At 41.4% G+C, this 17834-nt stretch overlaps 1 protein-coding gene across 3 annotated transcripts in view; it reads left to right on the forward strand.

Moving 5' to 3' along the window:
• Elovl6 (ELOVL fatty acid elongase 6) overlaps positions 1-14376 on the forward strand; it is an 84587-nt gene extending 70211 nt beyond the window's left edge. For all 3 annotated transcript variants that reach the window (XM_090356684.1, XM_090356682.1, XM_090356683.1), the window contains exons 4-5: positions 7120-7271; positions 13885-14376. In XM_090356684.1, the coding sequence (XP_090212810.1) occupies positions 7120-7271; positions 13885-14309 (577 nt within the window). In that variant the 3' untranslated portion in view covers positions 14310-14376. The remainder of the gene's footprint in view (positions 1-7119; positions 7272-13884) is intronic.
• The last annotated feature ends 3458 nt before the right edge of the window (positions 14377-17834 follow it).

Here is a 17834-nt window from a genome sequence, read left to right on the forward strand (position 1 = left end):
TCTCCTTTTCCTCCTTTCTTCCGCTTCTCCCTCCTTTCTTTCTTTCCATCCCTTTCTTCCTCCTTTCTTCTACCCTCTTCTTTTTTTTCATTCCTTTTTGTTTTCCTTGATTGATTGGCTTGGGTTGCCAAAAGAGATTATACAGATAATGACCTATCACATGGCTTGGCTAATAAAATGAATTTCATAACCAATCAAATTGTTATTAATCATCTCTCAGAAAGAATCCTTTCTTGTCCTGGAGCAGATGGGGCTCTTGGGTAAGCCCGTGCAGGGAAGTTACTGGTGCAGTGCTTTAATCTTGGCACTGAATTGTTGCTGTCCTAGTCACTGGTGTATTCCTAAGGGGATAAAGAGCTCCCCCTCCCCTGCCACCTTGCAAAGTAATAAAGGTTTCTTGTATGAACAAGATGACTAACCACTTTGCGGGATCTAATGAGTTTTTGGGCTTCAACATTCATCTTTACTATCACATGTACTAAGTTTTTGCACATTTTTGGCTAGTCTCTCATTTCAGTTCTCCACTGAACATATTACAGTCACTAATCGTAGAACTTTATCTCTGTTCTCCTCATGAGAATTGTGAAACCTGACACATTGTTGTGTCCCAGTGAAGGTGAAAGTCAGAATTCCTTCATTCTGGGCACAACTCCTCAGGTCATAGCAAACCAGTGGTTGAGGAGAGATGAACTGGAGGAAGATAGCCCACTTACCTGGAGGCATCTGTTTTGTAAGGATATAGAACTCTTAAGGCTTACATTTCGGAAAGAAGGTGCTTCTCTGGGACAACAATAATCACAGAGAGGCAGCTCCATCAGTTATGCCAGCTGCATCCACAGGCCTGTGGAGGGGCCATCTTACCTTGCAGGATGACATTTCCAGGGCACCTGTAACCCCTAGCTAGGACCCGCAGGCATGTCCCACTCCCAGGTTTGGTCCAACTGGTGTTAAGCTGTGTACCCAGTGTTACAGCGGTTACTACCACTGGTAGTTATCATGTTTAGCCATACTGAGACCCACAGCCTGGTGACAAAATCAGGAACAGTACTCAGGTGCTCTGAGCTATAACCAGAAGTGTTTACTATGCAGAAACTATGAGTCCTTGAGTCAGTCCACTGACTTCTTTATCTGTAAAACAGGGATCATGATGCCCATGTACTTGTGATGAGAATCAAATATCATCTTCTTGGCTCGTGGGAGCTCTTTATATGTGGGGGCCCAGAGTGCTCTCACATGGTGCTTCCACAATGAACAGAAACTTGGCATCTGGAATGAGAGCTGATACCATTGTGTCTGAGACCTAGGGTGCTACCTGCCACATGACAGTGGCCAAAGTAAAGCTACCAGTAGGTCCAGATAGATGAAACCTCTAAAAATACTGGTGAACCTTAATAGCAGATCAAGTAATATGAGTTTATTCATCCAAGTATGATTGGGTATGTGTCTGGCTCTGGAAGCTAGCAGTTCAAGTCTTGTCATCAGAAACTTGATGACCACTCCTGTGTTTATGAGAAGAGTTGCTACTGTTGAGGGGGGTGTTGCCATGTTTCGAAAGCTGGAGAAAAAAAAAATCTCACACCATTCTTCCCTTTGATTAGAAGATAGGAGAGAACTTTTCATTGCCAAATTCTAGAAGTAATGGCAGCTTCGATGGTCAAGTTAATAGAAATTGGATGTGGTTGGCTGTATAGAATACAAGGACCATAGGAGCCATGTTTGAATTCCATAAGATATCCAAGAGCCAGTAAGGCAATATACAAAGGTTCATTGCCACATGACCTCTTGTCCTGTGAAAGAATGATTGAGGATTTATACCCAAGGTTTTCTCTTCTGAGATTGAAATATTGGCATTCTTAAAGTCATGGCTGAGATACTTCTGTTTTAACTCTCAGATGGCAATAAAAATAGGACGTTCAGTGCCCAGAGTGATGAAATCTTTCCTCACATAGATAAATGATAGTCAAAGTGTGGGTGTGAAGAATTAACTAGAACTTTTACACTTCCATAAAACCCAAAGGTGACAAAAAAAAAAAAAAGTTACAATGAAGCGGGCGCGGTGTAATCCTAGCTAATCAGGAGACTGAGATCTGAGGATCGGGGTTCAAAGCCAACCCAGCCACAAAAGGACCTAAGACTCTTATCTCCAATTAACTTTTATCAAACAGGAAGTGGGGCTTGGCTCAAGGGTAGGGCCTTGAGCTGAAGAGCTCAGGGTCAGTGCTCAGGCCAAGTTCAAACTCCATGACCCCCCCACACACACAAAAAAAAGAAAGAAAGAAAGAAAGAAAGAAAGAAAGAAAGAAAGAAAGAAAGAAAGAAAGGAAATTACAATGAAAGCCTTCTAAACATGGATTACCAAAGTTCCAACATATGCTTAACTGTCTATCCAAAGAGGAATTTCAAACACATGTACGTACCCTCTTCATATTTTGTCACAACTGTCAATTGTTCCTGTTACATGCACACACTTGTTTATTGACAGGTTCCTTCTACAATAGGATATGCCTTCTTCGTGATTACTGCAATATCTAACACTTGGTGTGGATTAAGTGGGTGTTGGTTCAATAAATGAATCAGTGTTTTCTCGCCTAGTCCTCATGCCTGTTTGTTATCCAAGGGCTGGTCTGTAATTAGTGGTGTTACATCTTACCTTCACACTGAAAATTCACTAGTAAGTTTGTGGCATTGTGATTGCTTCGTCAGTGTTAGCAGTGTAGTCAGGCATCTATTTAGATAAAACTTTTTGAAATTAGCCATTGTTAATATAGGTTCATCTTATAACTGTGAAACATGACAGATGGTACTTATAAACTGACAGGTAAACTGGTGACCTTTTTATATAACTACTTGAGTAAAACTTTGATTAAAACAATAAAATGCAATAGTCAAAGACAATGAGAAGGTCCTTTCTCCAGCTGTGGGCCTCTCCCTCCTGAATGAACAGTCCAGAGGGTATCCTGGGTTGCATTTGAGAACCCTGCATTTAGCATTTCTTGTCATCAGAGCTGGCATTGTGCCCCAGCTTGCCAAGGAGAATAGCAACAGAGTACTGTGCTCCCCCATTCCTGGTATAATCTAAAGCAGGCTTTGGCTGGAGAATTTAGATAATGTCTTACAAAGAAAAAGAGAAAGCTAAGTATGTGAGCCAAGAAATAGCATGTGATATGGTAGTCACCCACCCTCAGTCAGCACAGACAGCTTGTCTGAGGCTCTGGGTTTAGAATAATCTTTGTTATCTGACTGGAATATACCTCATGCATGAACCAATTACTCTTCCATACTAACTGCCTCTCCTTCAGACTGGCCGTGTGCAAGGCTCAGTTCTTATCCTCCCGTAAGCTTATTAGTATAGTGACAACTCACAGTGTATTGAATTGGTTCATCACAAGCTCTTGTGCAGACAGGAGTCAATCAAGATACAAGGGCTGGGAGGCCGAGGGCAGCCACATGTGGGGCCTCTTGCATGTCCCTGCGCCTCACTCTGGTTTTGTGCAAAAAGTGAGCTCCCCATGCCTGGGAGAACTGCCCAGGAGAAGTACTCAGAGAATGAAGGCCTCATTGCATTGCTGGAGTCTTGGAGGCAGACAGTAAACTCAGGTTATAGACATGGATGGGATATTTCTTGTTCTTTCTTTGTTTTTTTTTTTCTTTTCTTTTTCTTTCCTTTTGCCTTAAGGAAGGTTTAACCTCGGGGCCTTGCACATGCTAGGAAAACGCTCCACCAATTGAGCTACACCCATACTTGTTCTGTTTTTGAGATATCAGAAGCTTGTCACTAAACACCTAGCTGAATAGTAATTTTCAAAACTCACTGAGGTAATTTGTGGCTATATAACCTCCTCATTCCTGGTGAAAGAACACGGAACATCCAGCAAGTGACTGAGATGTGCTCCTAGCCTCATGCGTCCAAAGGCTTCCTTCACTCCACAACTGGAATTTCTTGGTGGTTGTTTAGAATGCTGTGAAACTGGGCCCAGCCAGAGAGTGGGTGGACGCTGAGGAAAAGTTTGCCCTGAGCATATAAATAAGGGGTGGGGACACAGAATATGAGGTGCTTGCTGTCTCTGGAGGAAATGGAATGTTGGGAAGAGAGAAAGGCGCCTCACCTGACAGCGTGTTAGTGATGTGTTCCTGAGGTGTGTGGTTGTCATAATCTTCACCCAGTTCCATAGGAGGCAGCTGAGACGTGCTGGGCGCAGAGCTGGTGGCTTCCCACATAGAACAATCATTCTATTGGCTGAGGGGCGCCCCAACCCCCCACCCCTGCAGTAGCTTTGTCAACCCACAACAATGCACCAATGGCTGGCACTGACCATCTCCCAGACAAGCACTACTGTCCTCTATTCTGAGTCAGCCTTGTTCACAGTTCAGGGAACGCAGCTTAGGTCCCGATATGAGACAATAATGTGTGCTGTGTGCACTCATTGTCAGCATTATTGTGTGTCACTGTGATACTGAGACCTTTAGTTCTACAATGCTCTGTAAGTCACACACACACACACACACACACACACACACACGCACTCACGCGCATGCGAGGCCTTAAACCTCCAACTTCTAAATGCCATATTTGTTGGCTCTGAATTCAAGTCCACTTTCTAGAACTCTTTCAAGGACCATCACCAACCAGTCAGAATTTACCTTAGTGATTTCTATCACAATAGACAGGACAGTCAAATCGTACTAAAGTATTAACAATTCAAAATTAGGAATATGGCCAAGCACAGTCGCTCGTGCCTATAATCTTAGCCATGTGGGAAGTAGAGATCAAATGGAATGAGGTTTGATGCCAGAGTAAGCAAAACAGTCAGCCAACCCAGGAGTGATTTGCATGCCCGTGGTTCTGGCTGGGTTAGGAATATAATGAAGACCGTGTTCCAAGTCCAACCATGAAACCATATGCAAAACATAGGAATGGTGGGGAGCGCCTGAACAGCAAACATGAGGAAGGCCCTGAGTTCAAACCCCAGTATTGCCAAAAACAAAAAAAGAAAGAAAGAAATTGGCAATGAACTAGCAATGATAATTGAAAGATGAAAGTCATGCAGAGGTGATTTTTTGGCTCAGCCTTAATGACAAAGCACACATCCTAGCAGCAAAGAGGAGAAACGATGCAGTGTCTGCAGCTGGTGGTTAGAGTCACTGGGAAAGGTGATTTTCTGGAAAACAAGCTTGCTGGCTCAGGAAGATTCTAGACCCAGGACTAGTGAGCAGTGAATATGTATGAAAGGGAATTATTATTTGCATGTTCCTTGCTTTGTAAAGTTTTATGAAAAGCACATGTATGAAAAGTGGATTCGTTATCTCTAAAGCGAGATGTCTAGAGACAGGATCACACCCACACACAAAAATGAGTTGCCTGTCCACATCAGTCACATCAAGAGGGATTGTGTGGACTGTCCTTGAGTGGTCCTTGTCCTGGAGGCAGCGCTGAGGCTTGCAAGATGGCGGCTGCATTTCCCAGGACCTGTGAGTTAAAAGTCAGGAGACCCTGACCTCACTCATGCCAGAATAGATCCTATGTCCACCCTAATATGTCATGAGTGCTGACACTGATGGAGACTCTTCAGAACTGCTTCTTATTTCTTTAAATTAAAAGGTAAGGAAAATCATCTTATCTTTAACATTTCAAAAATAGGAATAGGAGCTGGTGCTGGTGTCTCATGCCTGTAATCCTAGCTACTCAGGAAACTGAGATCTGAGGATTGCGACTCAAAACCATCCTGGGCAGGAAAGTTCATGAGATTCTTATCTCCAATTAACCACCAGAAAACCGGAAGTGGCTCTGTGACTTAAGTGGTAGAGTGCTAGCCTTGAGCTGAAGAGCTCCGGGACAGGGTCCAGGCCCACAATTCAGAATTCAAGTTCCACCACCAGACTCCCTCCCCTCCCCCACAAAGAAAGGAATAGGACCAATCACAATAGCTTAAGTCATATCGTAAGGTGGATTTTCCTTCCATGGGGAAGGGCTCTTTAATCTGGAAAAGAAGAAAGAAATGTACCTCTCCATTTAACTGGCAATGCAGAATGTCTGCAGTACCACATTCAGATTTTCCTATAACTTTCCATACCAGTCAAACAAAGCATTCAGTATGTTGTGCCTTAAATTGGGGTTGCTGGAACTTCTTGTATTAAAATCTAGTCGTTGCTGGTGCTGGTGGACTCATACTTGCAAAAAGAAATATCCTAGCTACTCAGAAAATCTGAGATCCGAGGATCATGGTTCAAAGCCAGTCTAGGCAGTAAAGTCAGTGACACTCTGATTTCCAGTGAACCACCAAACAGCCTTGAAGTGGAGCTGTGGCTTCAGTGGTAGAGCACTAGCCTTGAATAGAAAAGTTCAGGGACAGCCCCAAGACCAGCACCAAAACAAACAAGCAAACAAACAAAAACAACAATAATTATTCTTTTTTAGCTAACATCTAGTGAGGTAAACACAGAACAAGAAATCAGTTCAAAAACAACAACAACAATCGTCATCTGACTTAACCATTGCAATCCAATTGTAATCCATTGACTGGGAAGGCTTAGGTCATTTCTCTTGGAGAAGACATTTCTTGGAAATTAGAAAGTTTCAGACAAAGCCAAGTACCATTTGTTCCTGCCTTTCATCCTAACTACTCAGAAAGCTGAGATCTGAAGATCACAATTTGAAGCCAGTCCAGGCAAATAAGCCTATTAGACTCTTGTCTCTAGAAAAAGCCAAAAGTGGAGCTGTAGCTCAGGTGATAGATTGCCAGTCTTGAGCTGAAAAAATTTAAAGGACAACATCTAGGCCTTGAGGTCAAGCATCTCTACCCCTGGTCCATACTCACACACTATAGAAGATGAGAAGGACAAAGTGAAGCTGTGATTCAAGCTGTAGAATGTTCACTTGGAGTGCAAAAACTCAGGGACAATGTTCATGGCCTGACTTCAAGCCCTAGGATTGGCACACACACACACACACACACACACACACACACACACACACACACGGTACTTTCAGGTAAATGCACATTTTTGTGATTATTCTGTGTCTCTTTCCCACCAACGACTACCAGTCCATTCTCTTGTGCTTGATGTCAGAAGTAAAATGAATTTCTAACAGTTGTTTCTGTTTCTCTTCTCATTCTGAAGTATATTCGGTGCTCTTCGAACTGGTGCTTATATGGTATACATGTTGATGACCAAAGGCCTGAAACAGTCAGTCTGTGACCAGAGTTTTTACAATGGACCCATCAGCAAATTCTGGGCTTATGCATTTGTGCTAAGCAAAGCACCGGAACTAGGTGAGTTCCTTCTCTTATTCAACTTCCTGCCCTTCTTATCCTAGCCACACTTCTGCAGTACTTCTTAAAAACAAATGCTAGTGCCTCATGCCCATAATCCTACCTACTCAAGAGGCTGAGATCTGAGGATCACTGTTTGAAGCCAGCCTGGGCAGAAAATCCAAGAACTGTAATCTCCAATTAACCAGTAAAAAGCTAGAAGTGACTCAAGTAGTTGAGGACCAGCCTCCAGCAAAAGAGCTAAGGAACAGTGTCTAGGCCCTCATTTCAAGCCCCAATACTGATGCACGTGTATACACACATGTGTGTATACACACACACACACTACAAAGAAGTAAAAGAAGTACACAATCTGAGGTTCTTGCTTTGTTAGTTGCAGGAAAGTGATAATGAATAAATTTGAGTGCTTGATTGACCTGTACTTTATTCTTGCTCTCCTTGTATCTCCCTTTAAAGTACTTTATGCCATGTATATTAATAGACATCGTTTACATGCAATAAGCCCAACTTCCAAGCATTCTTAAAATAGATCATTTTCAGGGACTTATAAAATACCCACAGCCCCCTCTCTACGACTCATTAGCTAATATTAGAAGCACAGAGAAAATGAACTGCATGGCTGATCCCAAATCACATTTCTAAGATTTCTTTCACCCCTGGAGCTACTATTAGGAAATTTAGCTTTTTGTTTGGGTATCCTGAGTTCTCATTAACAAATGAAAGTTGTTGGTCTCTGGTGTTATTGTAAGTTTAATCATCAATGAGTTTGGCCTTGGAGAGAGATTATTCACCTTCTAGCAATGAATAAAAAATTTTGGTTATGGTTACATACATACATACATACATACATACATACATACATACATACATACATACATACATTTCTAACGTTTAATCTGACTCCTTGACAGTCTTGAACGTAAAGGTGGCAGAGGTTGACAGACACCTCGGTAGAATCAGTGGCCAATGATTTACCAGATCTCAAAGGAAGTCTGCTCATTGCTGACAAATTTGACTTAGAGGTGACAAAACACTCAAAGTGCAAACACAAGCAGTACCAGCCACCCGCTCATAATCAGTTGTGTTTTCTTAGAGAAAACTTGGTCATGCCACTCTCTGGCTTTCTTGATATTTTTTTGTTAATCTGAAATTAAGAATTGTGTGTTTTCTCCTGTGATCCCACAAGAAAAAGCCTAAAATAGGTGGATTAAGGGTCAGACAGGTAAGGGCTCGGGTAGGAAACTAATCGACACACTGATCAATTCTTTTAGCTGAACAATGTAGGAACTAATATTTTAAAGAAAAAAGATCAATCATTCAAAATTGTAATGCTATATCTTGTATCTTAATTCTGGAATTAAAAGAAAGCACATGTACTTAGATTAAATGTTACTTGATTTCCTTTCCTGGTTCTCTTAGGAGGGGACTTAAAGGTCATAGTTTCATTGCAGCCTCCTATTAAGCTATCAGACATCTCCAGTGAGGTGTCTCTCCCGCTAGTTCCTGCCCAGAGTCTATTTTTTCTATACAATGTAAGTTTCCTCTGCTACTTATCCACCAACAGCTAATGCAGAGACAGAGAAGAAAACTTCCCAGAAACCTTTATTGAGAGGGTCAGGCTTTTACTTGGCTTTTTTGCTCAAGCCTAGCACTTTGCCATGTGAGCCACACATCTACCTCGGGCTTTTTAGTGGTTAATTGAAAATAATAGACAGATTTGTCTCCCTGGGCCAGTTTTGAACTGTGATCCTCAGATCTCAGCCTCCCATGTTCCTAGAATTACAGATGTGAACAATCAGTCAATCAGTGCCTGGCTTTGCTTCAGCTGTTTTCTAGATCCTATTTCTTACTTTGTGCCTTGGCCAGCCTGGGACTCGAATCCTACCTACCTCCATCTCCATCTCCCAGGTAGGCGGGATCAAAGGCCTGTGTCACTGTGCCTGCCCTTAGTTGTAGAGTCTGTTTCGAGTACCCCATGTTCTCAGAACCTTTTTCTGAAAAATTTGAGAATCTGAAATGTTGTTTCTCAAATACCCTAGAATTTCTTTGGAGGAAAAGACTGGGAGAAACCAAGGGAAGGAAAGACATTGTCCCAACAGAAATGTACTCATTATCGGACTTAAGAGACTAATCCCTCTGTATATCACCTTTATAATAACAATTAAACAACAAATAAACAAATAAAAGAAAAAATAACTTCCAAGTCACAGTAGATCTCCATATGTATACTCCGCCAATAGCTGACTTCGCCTTGGTGCCTTTTTGTGCATTTTAGAGGATGAATTTGGAAATTTCATCACTCTCACTTAATTAGGAAGGATTTATCCTTTTGGATGATTGAAAACTTTTCCTCATCAAATGCCAAAATCTGCCTTTCATACTCTGAATCTGAACTCTCTGGATTGCATGAGAAAACCCTAATGCTTTTCCCACACTTGCAGTACAGTTTTCCCCTAAACCCCCAGGCCTTATAGCTTTAGTTAAACTTTTTTGATATACTGTGGTAAGATGGACAAAATATTCACATTATTGTGCAGCCATCACATCATCCATTCTCCAGAACTTTCCACATCTCTCCTATCTGAAATTCTGAACCCATTCAACATGAACTCCCCCGTTCGCCCTTTATTGAACTCTGGCACATAGCTTGAAGCGAACGACCCTCTGTTTCAGCAGAAAATAGTGAGCTCATTTCAATGAATTTGTGGAGTTGTGCCCTGCTAGAACAAGGGACAGCCAGAGAGCCACTCCTCTGCTTTGTGTGCCAAATCTTTTAGTGCCTACTGTGTGAATTATATTAAAACCTGCTGAGACTTTGCTTTTGTTGAAACTTGGAAACATCTGCTCTGAGTCTAGGTCCTTGCTCAGTTGAGCTTATCATTGTTCTTAAAGCTCTGACTCAGCTGCACCCTGCCTCACTCTATGAAGAGGGGGTTCAGCCATTTGTGACAGGCCACGTAGGCAATGTCACCTCTGTCTCTTGGTGACGATAGACATTCAGGAAACAGGGGGGTCCCCAAAATTGATGGCCTTCTTGGTAGACCCAGATCTGCACATAGTAGGTTCACCAAACCCGGTGATCTGCCTACGGCTTGTCATTTTGACAAGATTAGAGAGATGATAAAGAGGAAAAAATAGAAGCAGGAAGTACTCAACTAGGTGACAAGAACAGAACACCTTCCACAGTCCAAACTCCCCTTGTTAGTACTTAGCCAAAAATCTGTTTTAAAATACATCTACTGGACATTTGCCTACCCCCCCCCAAAAAAAAAGATTGGTTGGCAGATAGCAGCTACAAGTTCTTAGGATAGTTTACACTTCTGGATTCCTCTACTGCTTTTTGGCAAGCCCATAAATGCCACAACTTGGCAAAAGACTGTAGCTCCTGACAAGTGAAGTATACTGTTATGTAGGTTCTTCCCCTCCCCATACATATACATGCACACACTGAGAAATAACCATTTGTACCTGCTAAATCAGTGTAAACACAATATTCCAAACCAAGAGAGGTTTTGAGGGGCTCTTCCAAAACCTCACCCCCTGAGCAGCCATCTTCAGTCAGGGGCCTTCCTTACCCAAAGTCTTTGGGCTGGGAACTTCATGTGGACTCGAATTCTCAGCGGTCTCAGAGGCATTGCTTAGGAAGGCGAGTCATTATCACTCATCTACCATCCTGCGTCTCTCTTCTGGAAAACAAGGCACCTTGAATGAATTCAAACTAATTTTGCTTTGAGGATTTCATGTCACAGCCTTCTCTTCCACCCCCAAGGTAACTTGTAAGTCTCATCCTCCAGACAGGAAAAGCACCAGCCAATCAACCCTCCACTTCAGGCTTATAGGTGCCGTTCCCTTGTTTAAATCCTTCTTTTGATGGGTCTTAATGTTCAAGTTAATGATGAAGCCAAATTGAATCTAAAGAATCGTGATGAAATGCTTGTTACTTTGGGGGAAATAACTTATGTGTTTAGATAGTGTATAATAGTGCATCAGACGGATGTTTTTCGTGAAGGCTGAGAGACTCATGAACAAGACCTTCTCAATTATGAATGAGCAACTTTGGATTTTGACATAAAATTTCTTGATCTTCTGCCTTCTTTCCGTGTTAACAAAAGTAGGCTGGAGTTAAGGTATTTCTGTGATAACCTACAGAGGGAAGAGAGATGTAGAACTGTAATTATACAGGAGTGGTGGATCTTTGACAGGCAGGCCAGAATAACCCAGTTTAACGCCAAGATCGAAGGTCTCTAGACACCAGTTGTCGCTGTAAAGGCAATCTAAGGAGAGTGACCCTCACTATCTGCCATTATCAGCCTGCCTGACATTTATAGATACAATAAAAATCAGGCTTCATGCATGGGAGAAGCTGTCAAAGGGAATTTTATAATCAGTTCAGAAATGTAGCAACTGAAACTTAGCTATTCTGTTCTAGACAAAAAAAATATGAAGTAGTGGGGGGGGAAGGGAAATGGGTACCAAGACATGTGAAAGGGTATCAATGTATGTGAATTAATGCACCTTCTATCTGGCAAATATCATGTAACCCTTTTACTAATTACAATAAAAAATATGGAAAAAATATGAAGTAATTATTGTTTAAAAATTCAGCAGGGAAAGAAAGTAGTATCTCTTGGAAACTGGAGTAGAGGGTAGCACGTGTATGGATGCTAACCAAAAGTCATTAGAATCAATCCTGAAAGACTCTTCAGTATTCTTTGTTCTTGCCTAATGCTAAGAATGGTGGGAAGTGACAAGGCTTCTGAGGGAGAAGAGAGGCATACGCAGTAGTTCCCTTTGTGCATATTGAAATGATAAATAAGAATTTTCAAGTCCTTGTTGTTTTGGTGTTTGTGAAGGATGTTGTCAATAACCTGAGTTCCTGAGGAAGAGGGATGTGTCTACGCTTGCCTGATTCTTTCTCATAACCCCATCTCTCTCTCTCTCTCTTTTTCTTTCTTTCTTTCTAATTGAATCCTACTTGGTAATGGAACTGTACATCCATGTTCTCTATTCTGTGTCTTTCAGAACCAGGAAAAGGGAGTCATTATAAAGATAGAGCATCTACCTACTTGAGTATAATTCTAGCTCCTATTATATACAATCCAGACCTCACATCAGGAGTAGTCTTCTTTTTCCACACAGATATATTATTATAGAAATGTTTCAATAGCACCTGGAGAGCCTTTTACAGTTAATTTCATAAAATAAAAATGACCCCATTTCCATTTTTTTTTCCTGGATTCATTGGTAGAAAAGACTTTCCTTCTCCTGGTCTGTAAATGTGTATAGAAATGGCTTTGCTGTCTCCCTGTCCCATCATTACCTTACGTTGTGTAAGGTGCCCCCAAACACACAGACACATTGGGGGATACTTTTTTGATCATATGCCAAAGAAAAACTATGGTTTCATGATTTGAGAGGCCTTAGCACAGCTTGCTGAGGACTTTGGTTTGCATTCCAGTTGAGTTTTTGTTTTTGCTTTTGCCAGTTCTGGGGCTTGAACTCTGTGCCTAAGCATTGTCCTTGGGCTTTCTCAAGGCTAGAGCTCTACCACCTGAGCCACAGCACTACTTCTGGCTTTTTCTATGTAAATGATACCAAGGAATGAAACCCAGGTCTTGGTGCTGCTAAGCAAATACTCTAACACTAGGCCAAACTCCTGGCCCTCCAGTTCAGTTTTGCTTAGTAAATGGCCTGAGACAAGCCCCCAGGCCTTTCCCTGGTATATTTCCAAAGACATGTTTGGTTCTCTTGAGACTTGAGTCACCTGGCTGCAGTGTTTATTCCAGAGCAATAGTTAGTAGAATTTTGTGTCACATACCTTGAAAGAAACATCCATGGCTGGCTTTGCTGTGTATGAAGAAAGTCTAGTTACTGTAACCCCTCTGTGTATCACCTTTATAATATTTTTTAATTTAATGAAATAAAAGCTGGGCGCCTGTAAACCTAGCTAACTCAAGAGGCTGAAATATGAGGATTACAGTCCAAGCCAGCAGGGCAAAAAAGTCCCCATCAGACTCTTATCTGCAATTAAAAACTCAAAAACTGGGCTGTGACTCAGAGTGGTCGAGTGCCAGCCTTAAAACAAAAAGCTCAGGCACAGCACCCAGGCCCTGAGTTCAAGCCCCACGACTAACAAATAAAGTGAAAATAAAAATTTCAACCCAGGGGGGCGGGAGTGTAGCCTAGTGTAGCCTAGTATGGGCAAAGACCAGGGTTCGATTCCTCAGTACTACATATACAGAAACATCTGGAAGTGGTGCTGTGGCTCAAGTAGCAGAACACTAGCCTTGAGCAAAAACTGTCCAAGGACAACGCCCAGGCCCTGAGTCAAGCTCCAGAACTGGGGAAAAACAAAAACTCAACCCAGGGGTGGGAGAGTAAAGGTATATCAATTATCCTCTTTAATCCACAACCCATTCTAAGCTACGCCTCTCATCCCCCTTGGGTTACGAGACACGCAAAAGTAATGAAGATCTTGCTCAGATTTTCCCCACCAAGAGCACTGGTTTAGGAAAACTGTTGAGTTACTGATTCAAATCCAGCCTTGCTCTAGAACCATCTTGTAAACCACCAAGGGTCTCATGGTCACTTCTTTCTCTCCATTGTCTTCCAGGAGATACAATCTTCATTATCTTGAGGAAACAGAAGTTGATCTTCCTGCACTGGTACCACCACATCACTGTGCTCCTGTACTCCTGGTACTCCTACAAAGACATGGTGGCCGGGGGTGGCTGGTTCATGACAATGAACTATGGCGTGCATGCCGTGATGTACACTTACTATGCCTTGAGGGCCGCGGGTTTCCGCGTCTCCCGGAAGTTTGCCATGTTCATCACCTTGTCTCAAATCACTCAGATGCTCATGGGCTGCGTCATTAACTACCTAGTCTTCTCCTGGATGCAGCAAGACCAATGTTACTCTCACTTTCAGAACATCTTCTGGTCCTCACTCATGTACCTCAGCTACTTAGTCCTCTTCTGCCATTTCTTCTTCGAGGCCTACATCGGCAAAATGAGGAAAACAACTAAGGCTGAATAGTGGTGGAACTGGGTGAGGAGGCAGCCATAGCTCAGGGTCATCAATTTAAAAACAAAAACAACAAGAACAACAACCACAAAAAAACAACAAAAAACAAGAAAAACAAAACAAAAAAAAAAAACAACCAGACAAAAGAAAATGGCACAAGGAAATATCACATATGGTGCGGCTGAAACAAAGCAGACACAAAAACTCGAAGCAGCAGAAGGATGATTAGGTTGACAAAACCCAGTAAGTTTATGACCCTTTTTTTGGGTGAGGACTCACTGAGTGCCCTCTCTATCTCAAAACTGTTGCTCGGGGTTCAAGGGGTCCCCCGCCTCTCTCTTATCTGTCAGCCCTAGGACAAATGTAAGCAAAAGGGAACCAGAGGCAGAAAGACTGACAGAAAGCAAGCAAAGACTATTAACACCATATGAAGAAAAGAAGGAAAAGGCTTTACTAAGTGTTATATTTCTCTAAGGATGGAAGAATTATACTTTTAAAACTGCGTGAGCACACACACGTCCATACACACAATCTTTCTAACCTTTTTTCAACGTGAACCTGGAGCCCATAGAAATGATGACAATGGAAAAAACACAGGGTTTATATCTAGAATAATAACAATTTTTGCAGAAATTGAAGCCTTTTAAGAAAATTTAGCTGTTGTAATTCTCCTGAGAAAAGATGTCTTAATCTTTTTTTTTTTTTTTTCCGTCTTTTATTTTTAAGTTTTAACTGAGGGGGAAAAGAAAAAAATCAACATTTCCACATGTCCCCTAAACTGAAAAGCCTCAGGCTAATGAATTTGCCATAACCAAATAGGGCACAATAGTTTTCTGGAAGGATGGAAAGAATTCAGCCCCGGTCCTACAGGAACCTATATAGAGCTGGATCATCAGTCGGTAAGTTAGCGTGTTGCCTTTGTTCTGTAGCCCCAGACTTTTGAGCAGGAGAGTAAATACAACGAAAGCGCAAGCAAATGACATGGAACTGGAACCCATGCTATCCAAACAAAGCTCAACACATTGCCACTGGAGCTGAGAAAAAGGAGAAAAGACCTAGCTGAAGACACATCCACTAGACAGGAAATAAACCTACACCCCACCCTAGTTGACTTTACACATATTCCTGACTTTCCAAATGAAGCCCTAGGGAACAAACCATGCCTTTTTTTTTTTTTTTTGTGACTTTCAAGAAGAAATCTGCAGAACTCTCTGCCTGATTTTGGATGAACACTGTGTTTCTGCATCTGCATTTGCTCCCCAAGCAATGCAGAGGTGTTTAAAGTGCCCTCTGCTGGCCGAGTGGAGATACTTCAACAAATCCTTCATGACAAGTTTGGCTAAAAAGCAAAGGACAACAAACAGCTCCCCGCCCGCCATAGATTAATTCCTCACATTTGAAATTATATCAGAGTACTCATGCTATTTTTGGCTAAACCAGAAGATATCCTTTCTGCTTCAAGTCGGCTTCAGAAGTTTGTTTTCGTTTGTTTGTTTGTTTGTAGAAAAGGGACTTTTTGCTCTGGAACTCAGAAAATCAATTTACTAAGAGCCATATTCTTTAAGGAAAAAAATTAAAAAGCTAGATAATATTAAGTGTAATATTTCAGTCCTCTACAAGCCAAATAAATGTGTCAACATTCCTAGTATTTCAAAGAAGCAATTATGTAAAGTTGTTCAGTGTGATATCATAGTATTTCTAATTGGTTAAGTAGCATAATGATTAGATGAAAAGATTAGAGGTAACTTCAGTGCATAGATTATCCACACATAACCACACATATATACACACAAATGTGGGATACACTGAACTTCAAAGCCCAAACTAGCAGAAACTGTCGTTTTATGTTTCTTGCTTTATTTGAGAGTGTACAGTCAAAGGGATTTTTTCCAGAATATTTTTATATTATTTTAGCTTTAATTGTGCCGTCATTTGTGACCCAGCTGTTCTGCTTTTCTGTCAGAGATAGTAAGAGCTATGTCAGCATCTTGTTTCCATGTGGAATTTTAAAGAGAATAAAGTTTTATTCCATTCTGTGGGAATGGCTGGACTGGTGGAGCAAGAATCCATGCAAATCAATCTATGACTGAAAAGACTGAGGAGAGGGCTCTTGCACCTGCGATTTACCAGTGTAAACAGTCTAGTATGGTGTCTGGTGTTGGTTTGTAGGTGATATAATTGCTTGTCGGGAGGAGTGTGTTGTGATTAGGGATAAGGTAGGTCTAGTGCAACAAAAAAAGATTCTTAGGATGCAAATGTTCTTTCGAGCTTTGCAAACACCTGATTCTGTGCAATAAACACGTAAGTCTCCACCTCCTCTCATGACAGAAAATAAGCAGAATGATCAAAGTGAGAAAAGGGCCACACACTAGCTGACCAGCAAGGCTTATCTGATTCATTATTTAATTCAGTGATTTATGATCAGACCGCACTGCAATATGGAAATGAGCCCACAAAAAAAAAAAAACGACTAAAAAGGAAGCTTCCAGAAACATGTTCATTTTGATGTTAGGTTCATGCTGACATTCAAAAACAACTTAAAATTTTTTTGTCTGCTGGTTGACTGGTCTAATAAGTTGTTTTTAAACTGGCTAAATGTATCTTAAAGGAATTTCTGATACTTAACCATGAGAGAGGGCAAAAGCCACACATTGAAAAAAAATAACAACAGAATTCTGGTCTGACAGGTTCTGTATACTGTTTTTAACATCTCAGCTTAGCTGCTTTAATTACATCAAGGTAGGAGGCCAGGTGCGTGGCCTGTGACACATCTGAAACATAGCAGACAATTGACTGCCACAGATAATCCTGCTGTGAGTAAACATTCCAGAAAAACTTGGGCAGACAAGTTTTTATAGCTGCCCCACTAAGTTGCAATAGGTTCTCTTTTCTATTAGAAAATTTCCACTGCATTCCAGTCCCAGCGTGGCAAAAAAAAAAAAAAAACCCATCATGCCTCCAAATCATATATATATATATATATATATATATATATTTAATACACTAGGCCTGAGCTTCAACTAATTACACAAGTTTGCAAAGCAATTCTAGTGTGAAACACTCCCCGGTTTTTGTTGCTTAGAACAACTATTACTTATTTATTGTATTTATATCCAGTGCCAGGCAAAAGTATTCCATTAAAATCATGGATTAAGGTTCTTATTGCAAGTAACTTATTCTCTTTTTCTAATCATACCTCACTACAAAAATTAGGGGCAGGGGAGGGGACACAGGTGCATGGAACCTGAGGAGAGAGAGATTGGGCTATGCCCACACCTCTTCAATTCTTCATTCACATGAAGGACTGATTAATCACTACCATCTTGGCTCAATCCAACAATTGGGCTGACCAGATTTTTGCAGAATGGATATTCAGTAAGTACCTAGGAGAAGAGAACTAGGAGAGATAAACACTTTCTTTTAAATAAATAGTCACATGTAGCATCTTTATGATAAGTCTGTCACATCAGAGTAACAAAGCAGCCAGCGTCTTATTACATGGGAGTAGAATGTTCTGGAAGTTTGGCCATCTTCCCA

This window comes from Megascapheus bottae, chromosome 23 (assembly GCF_031878675.1).
Source record: "Megascapheus bottae isolate mThoBot1 chromosome 23, mThoBot2.hap1, whole genome shotgun sequence".
Lineage (NCBI taxonomy): Eukaryota > Metazoa > Chordata > Mammalia > Rodentia > Geomyidae > Megascapheus > Megascapheus bottae.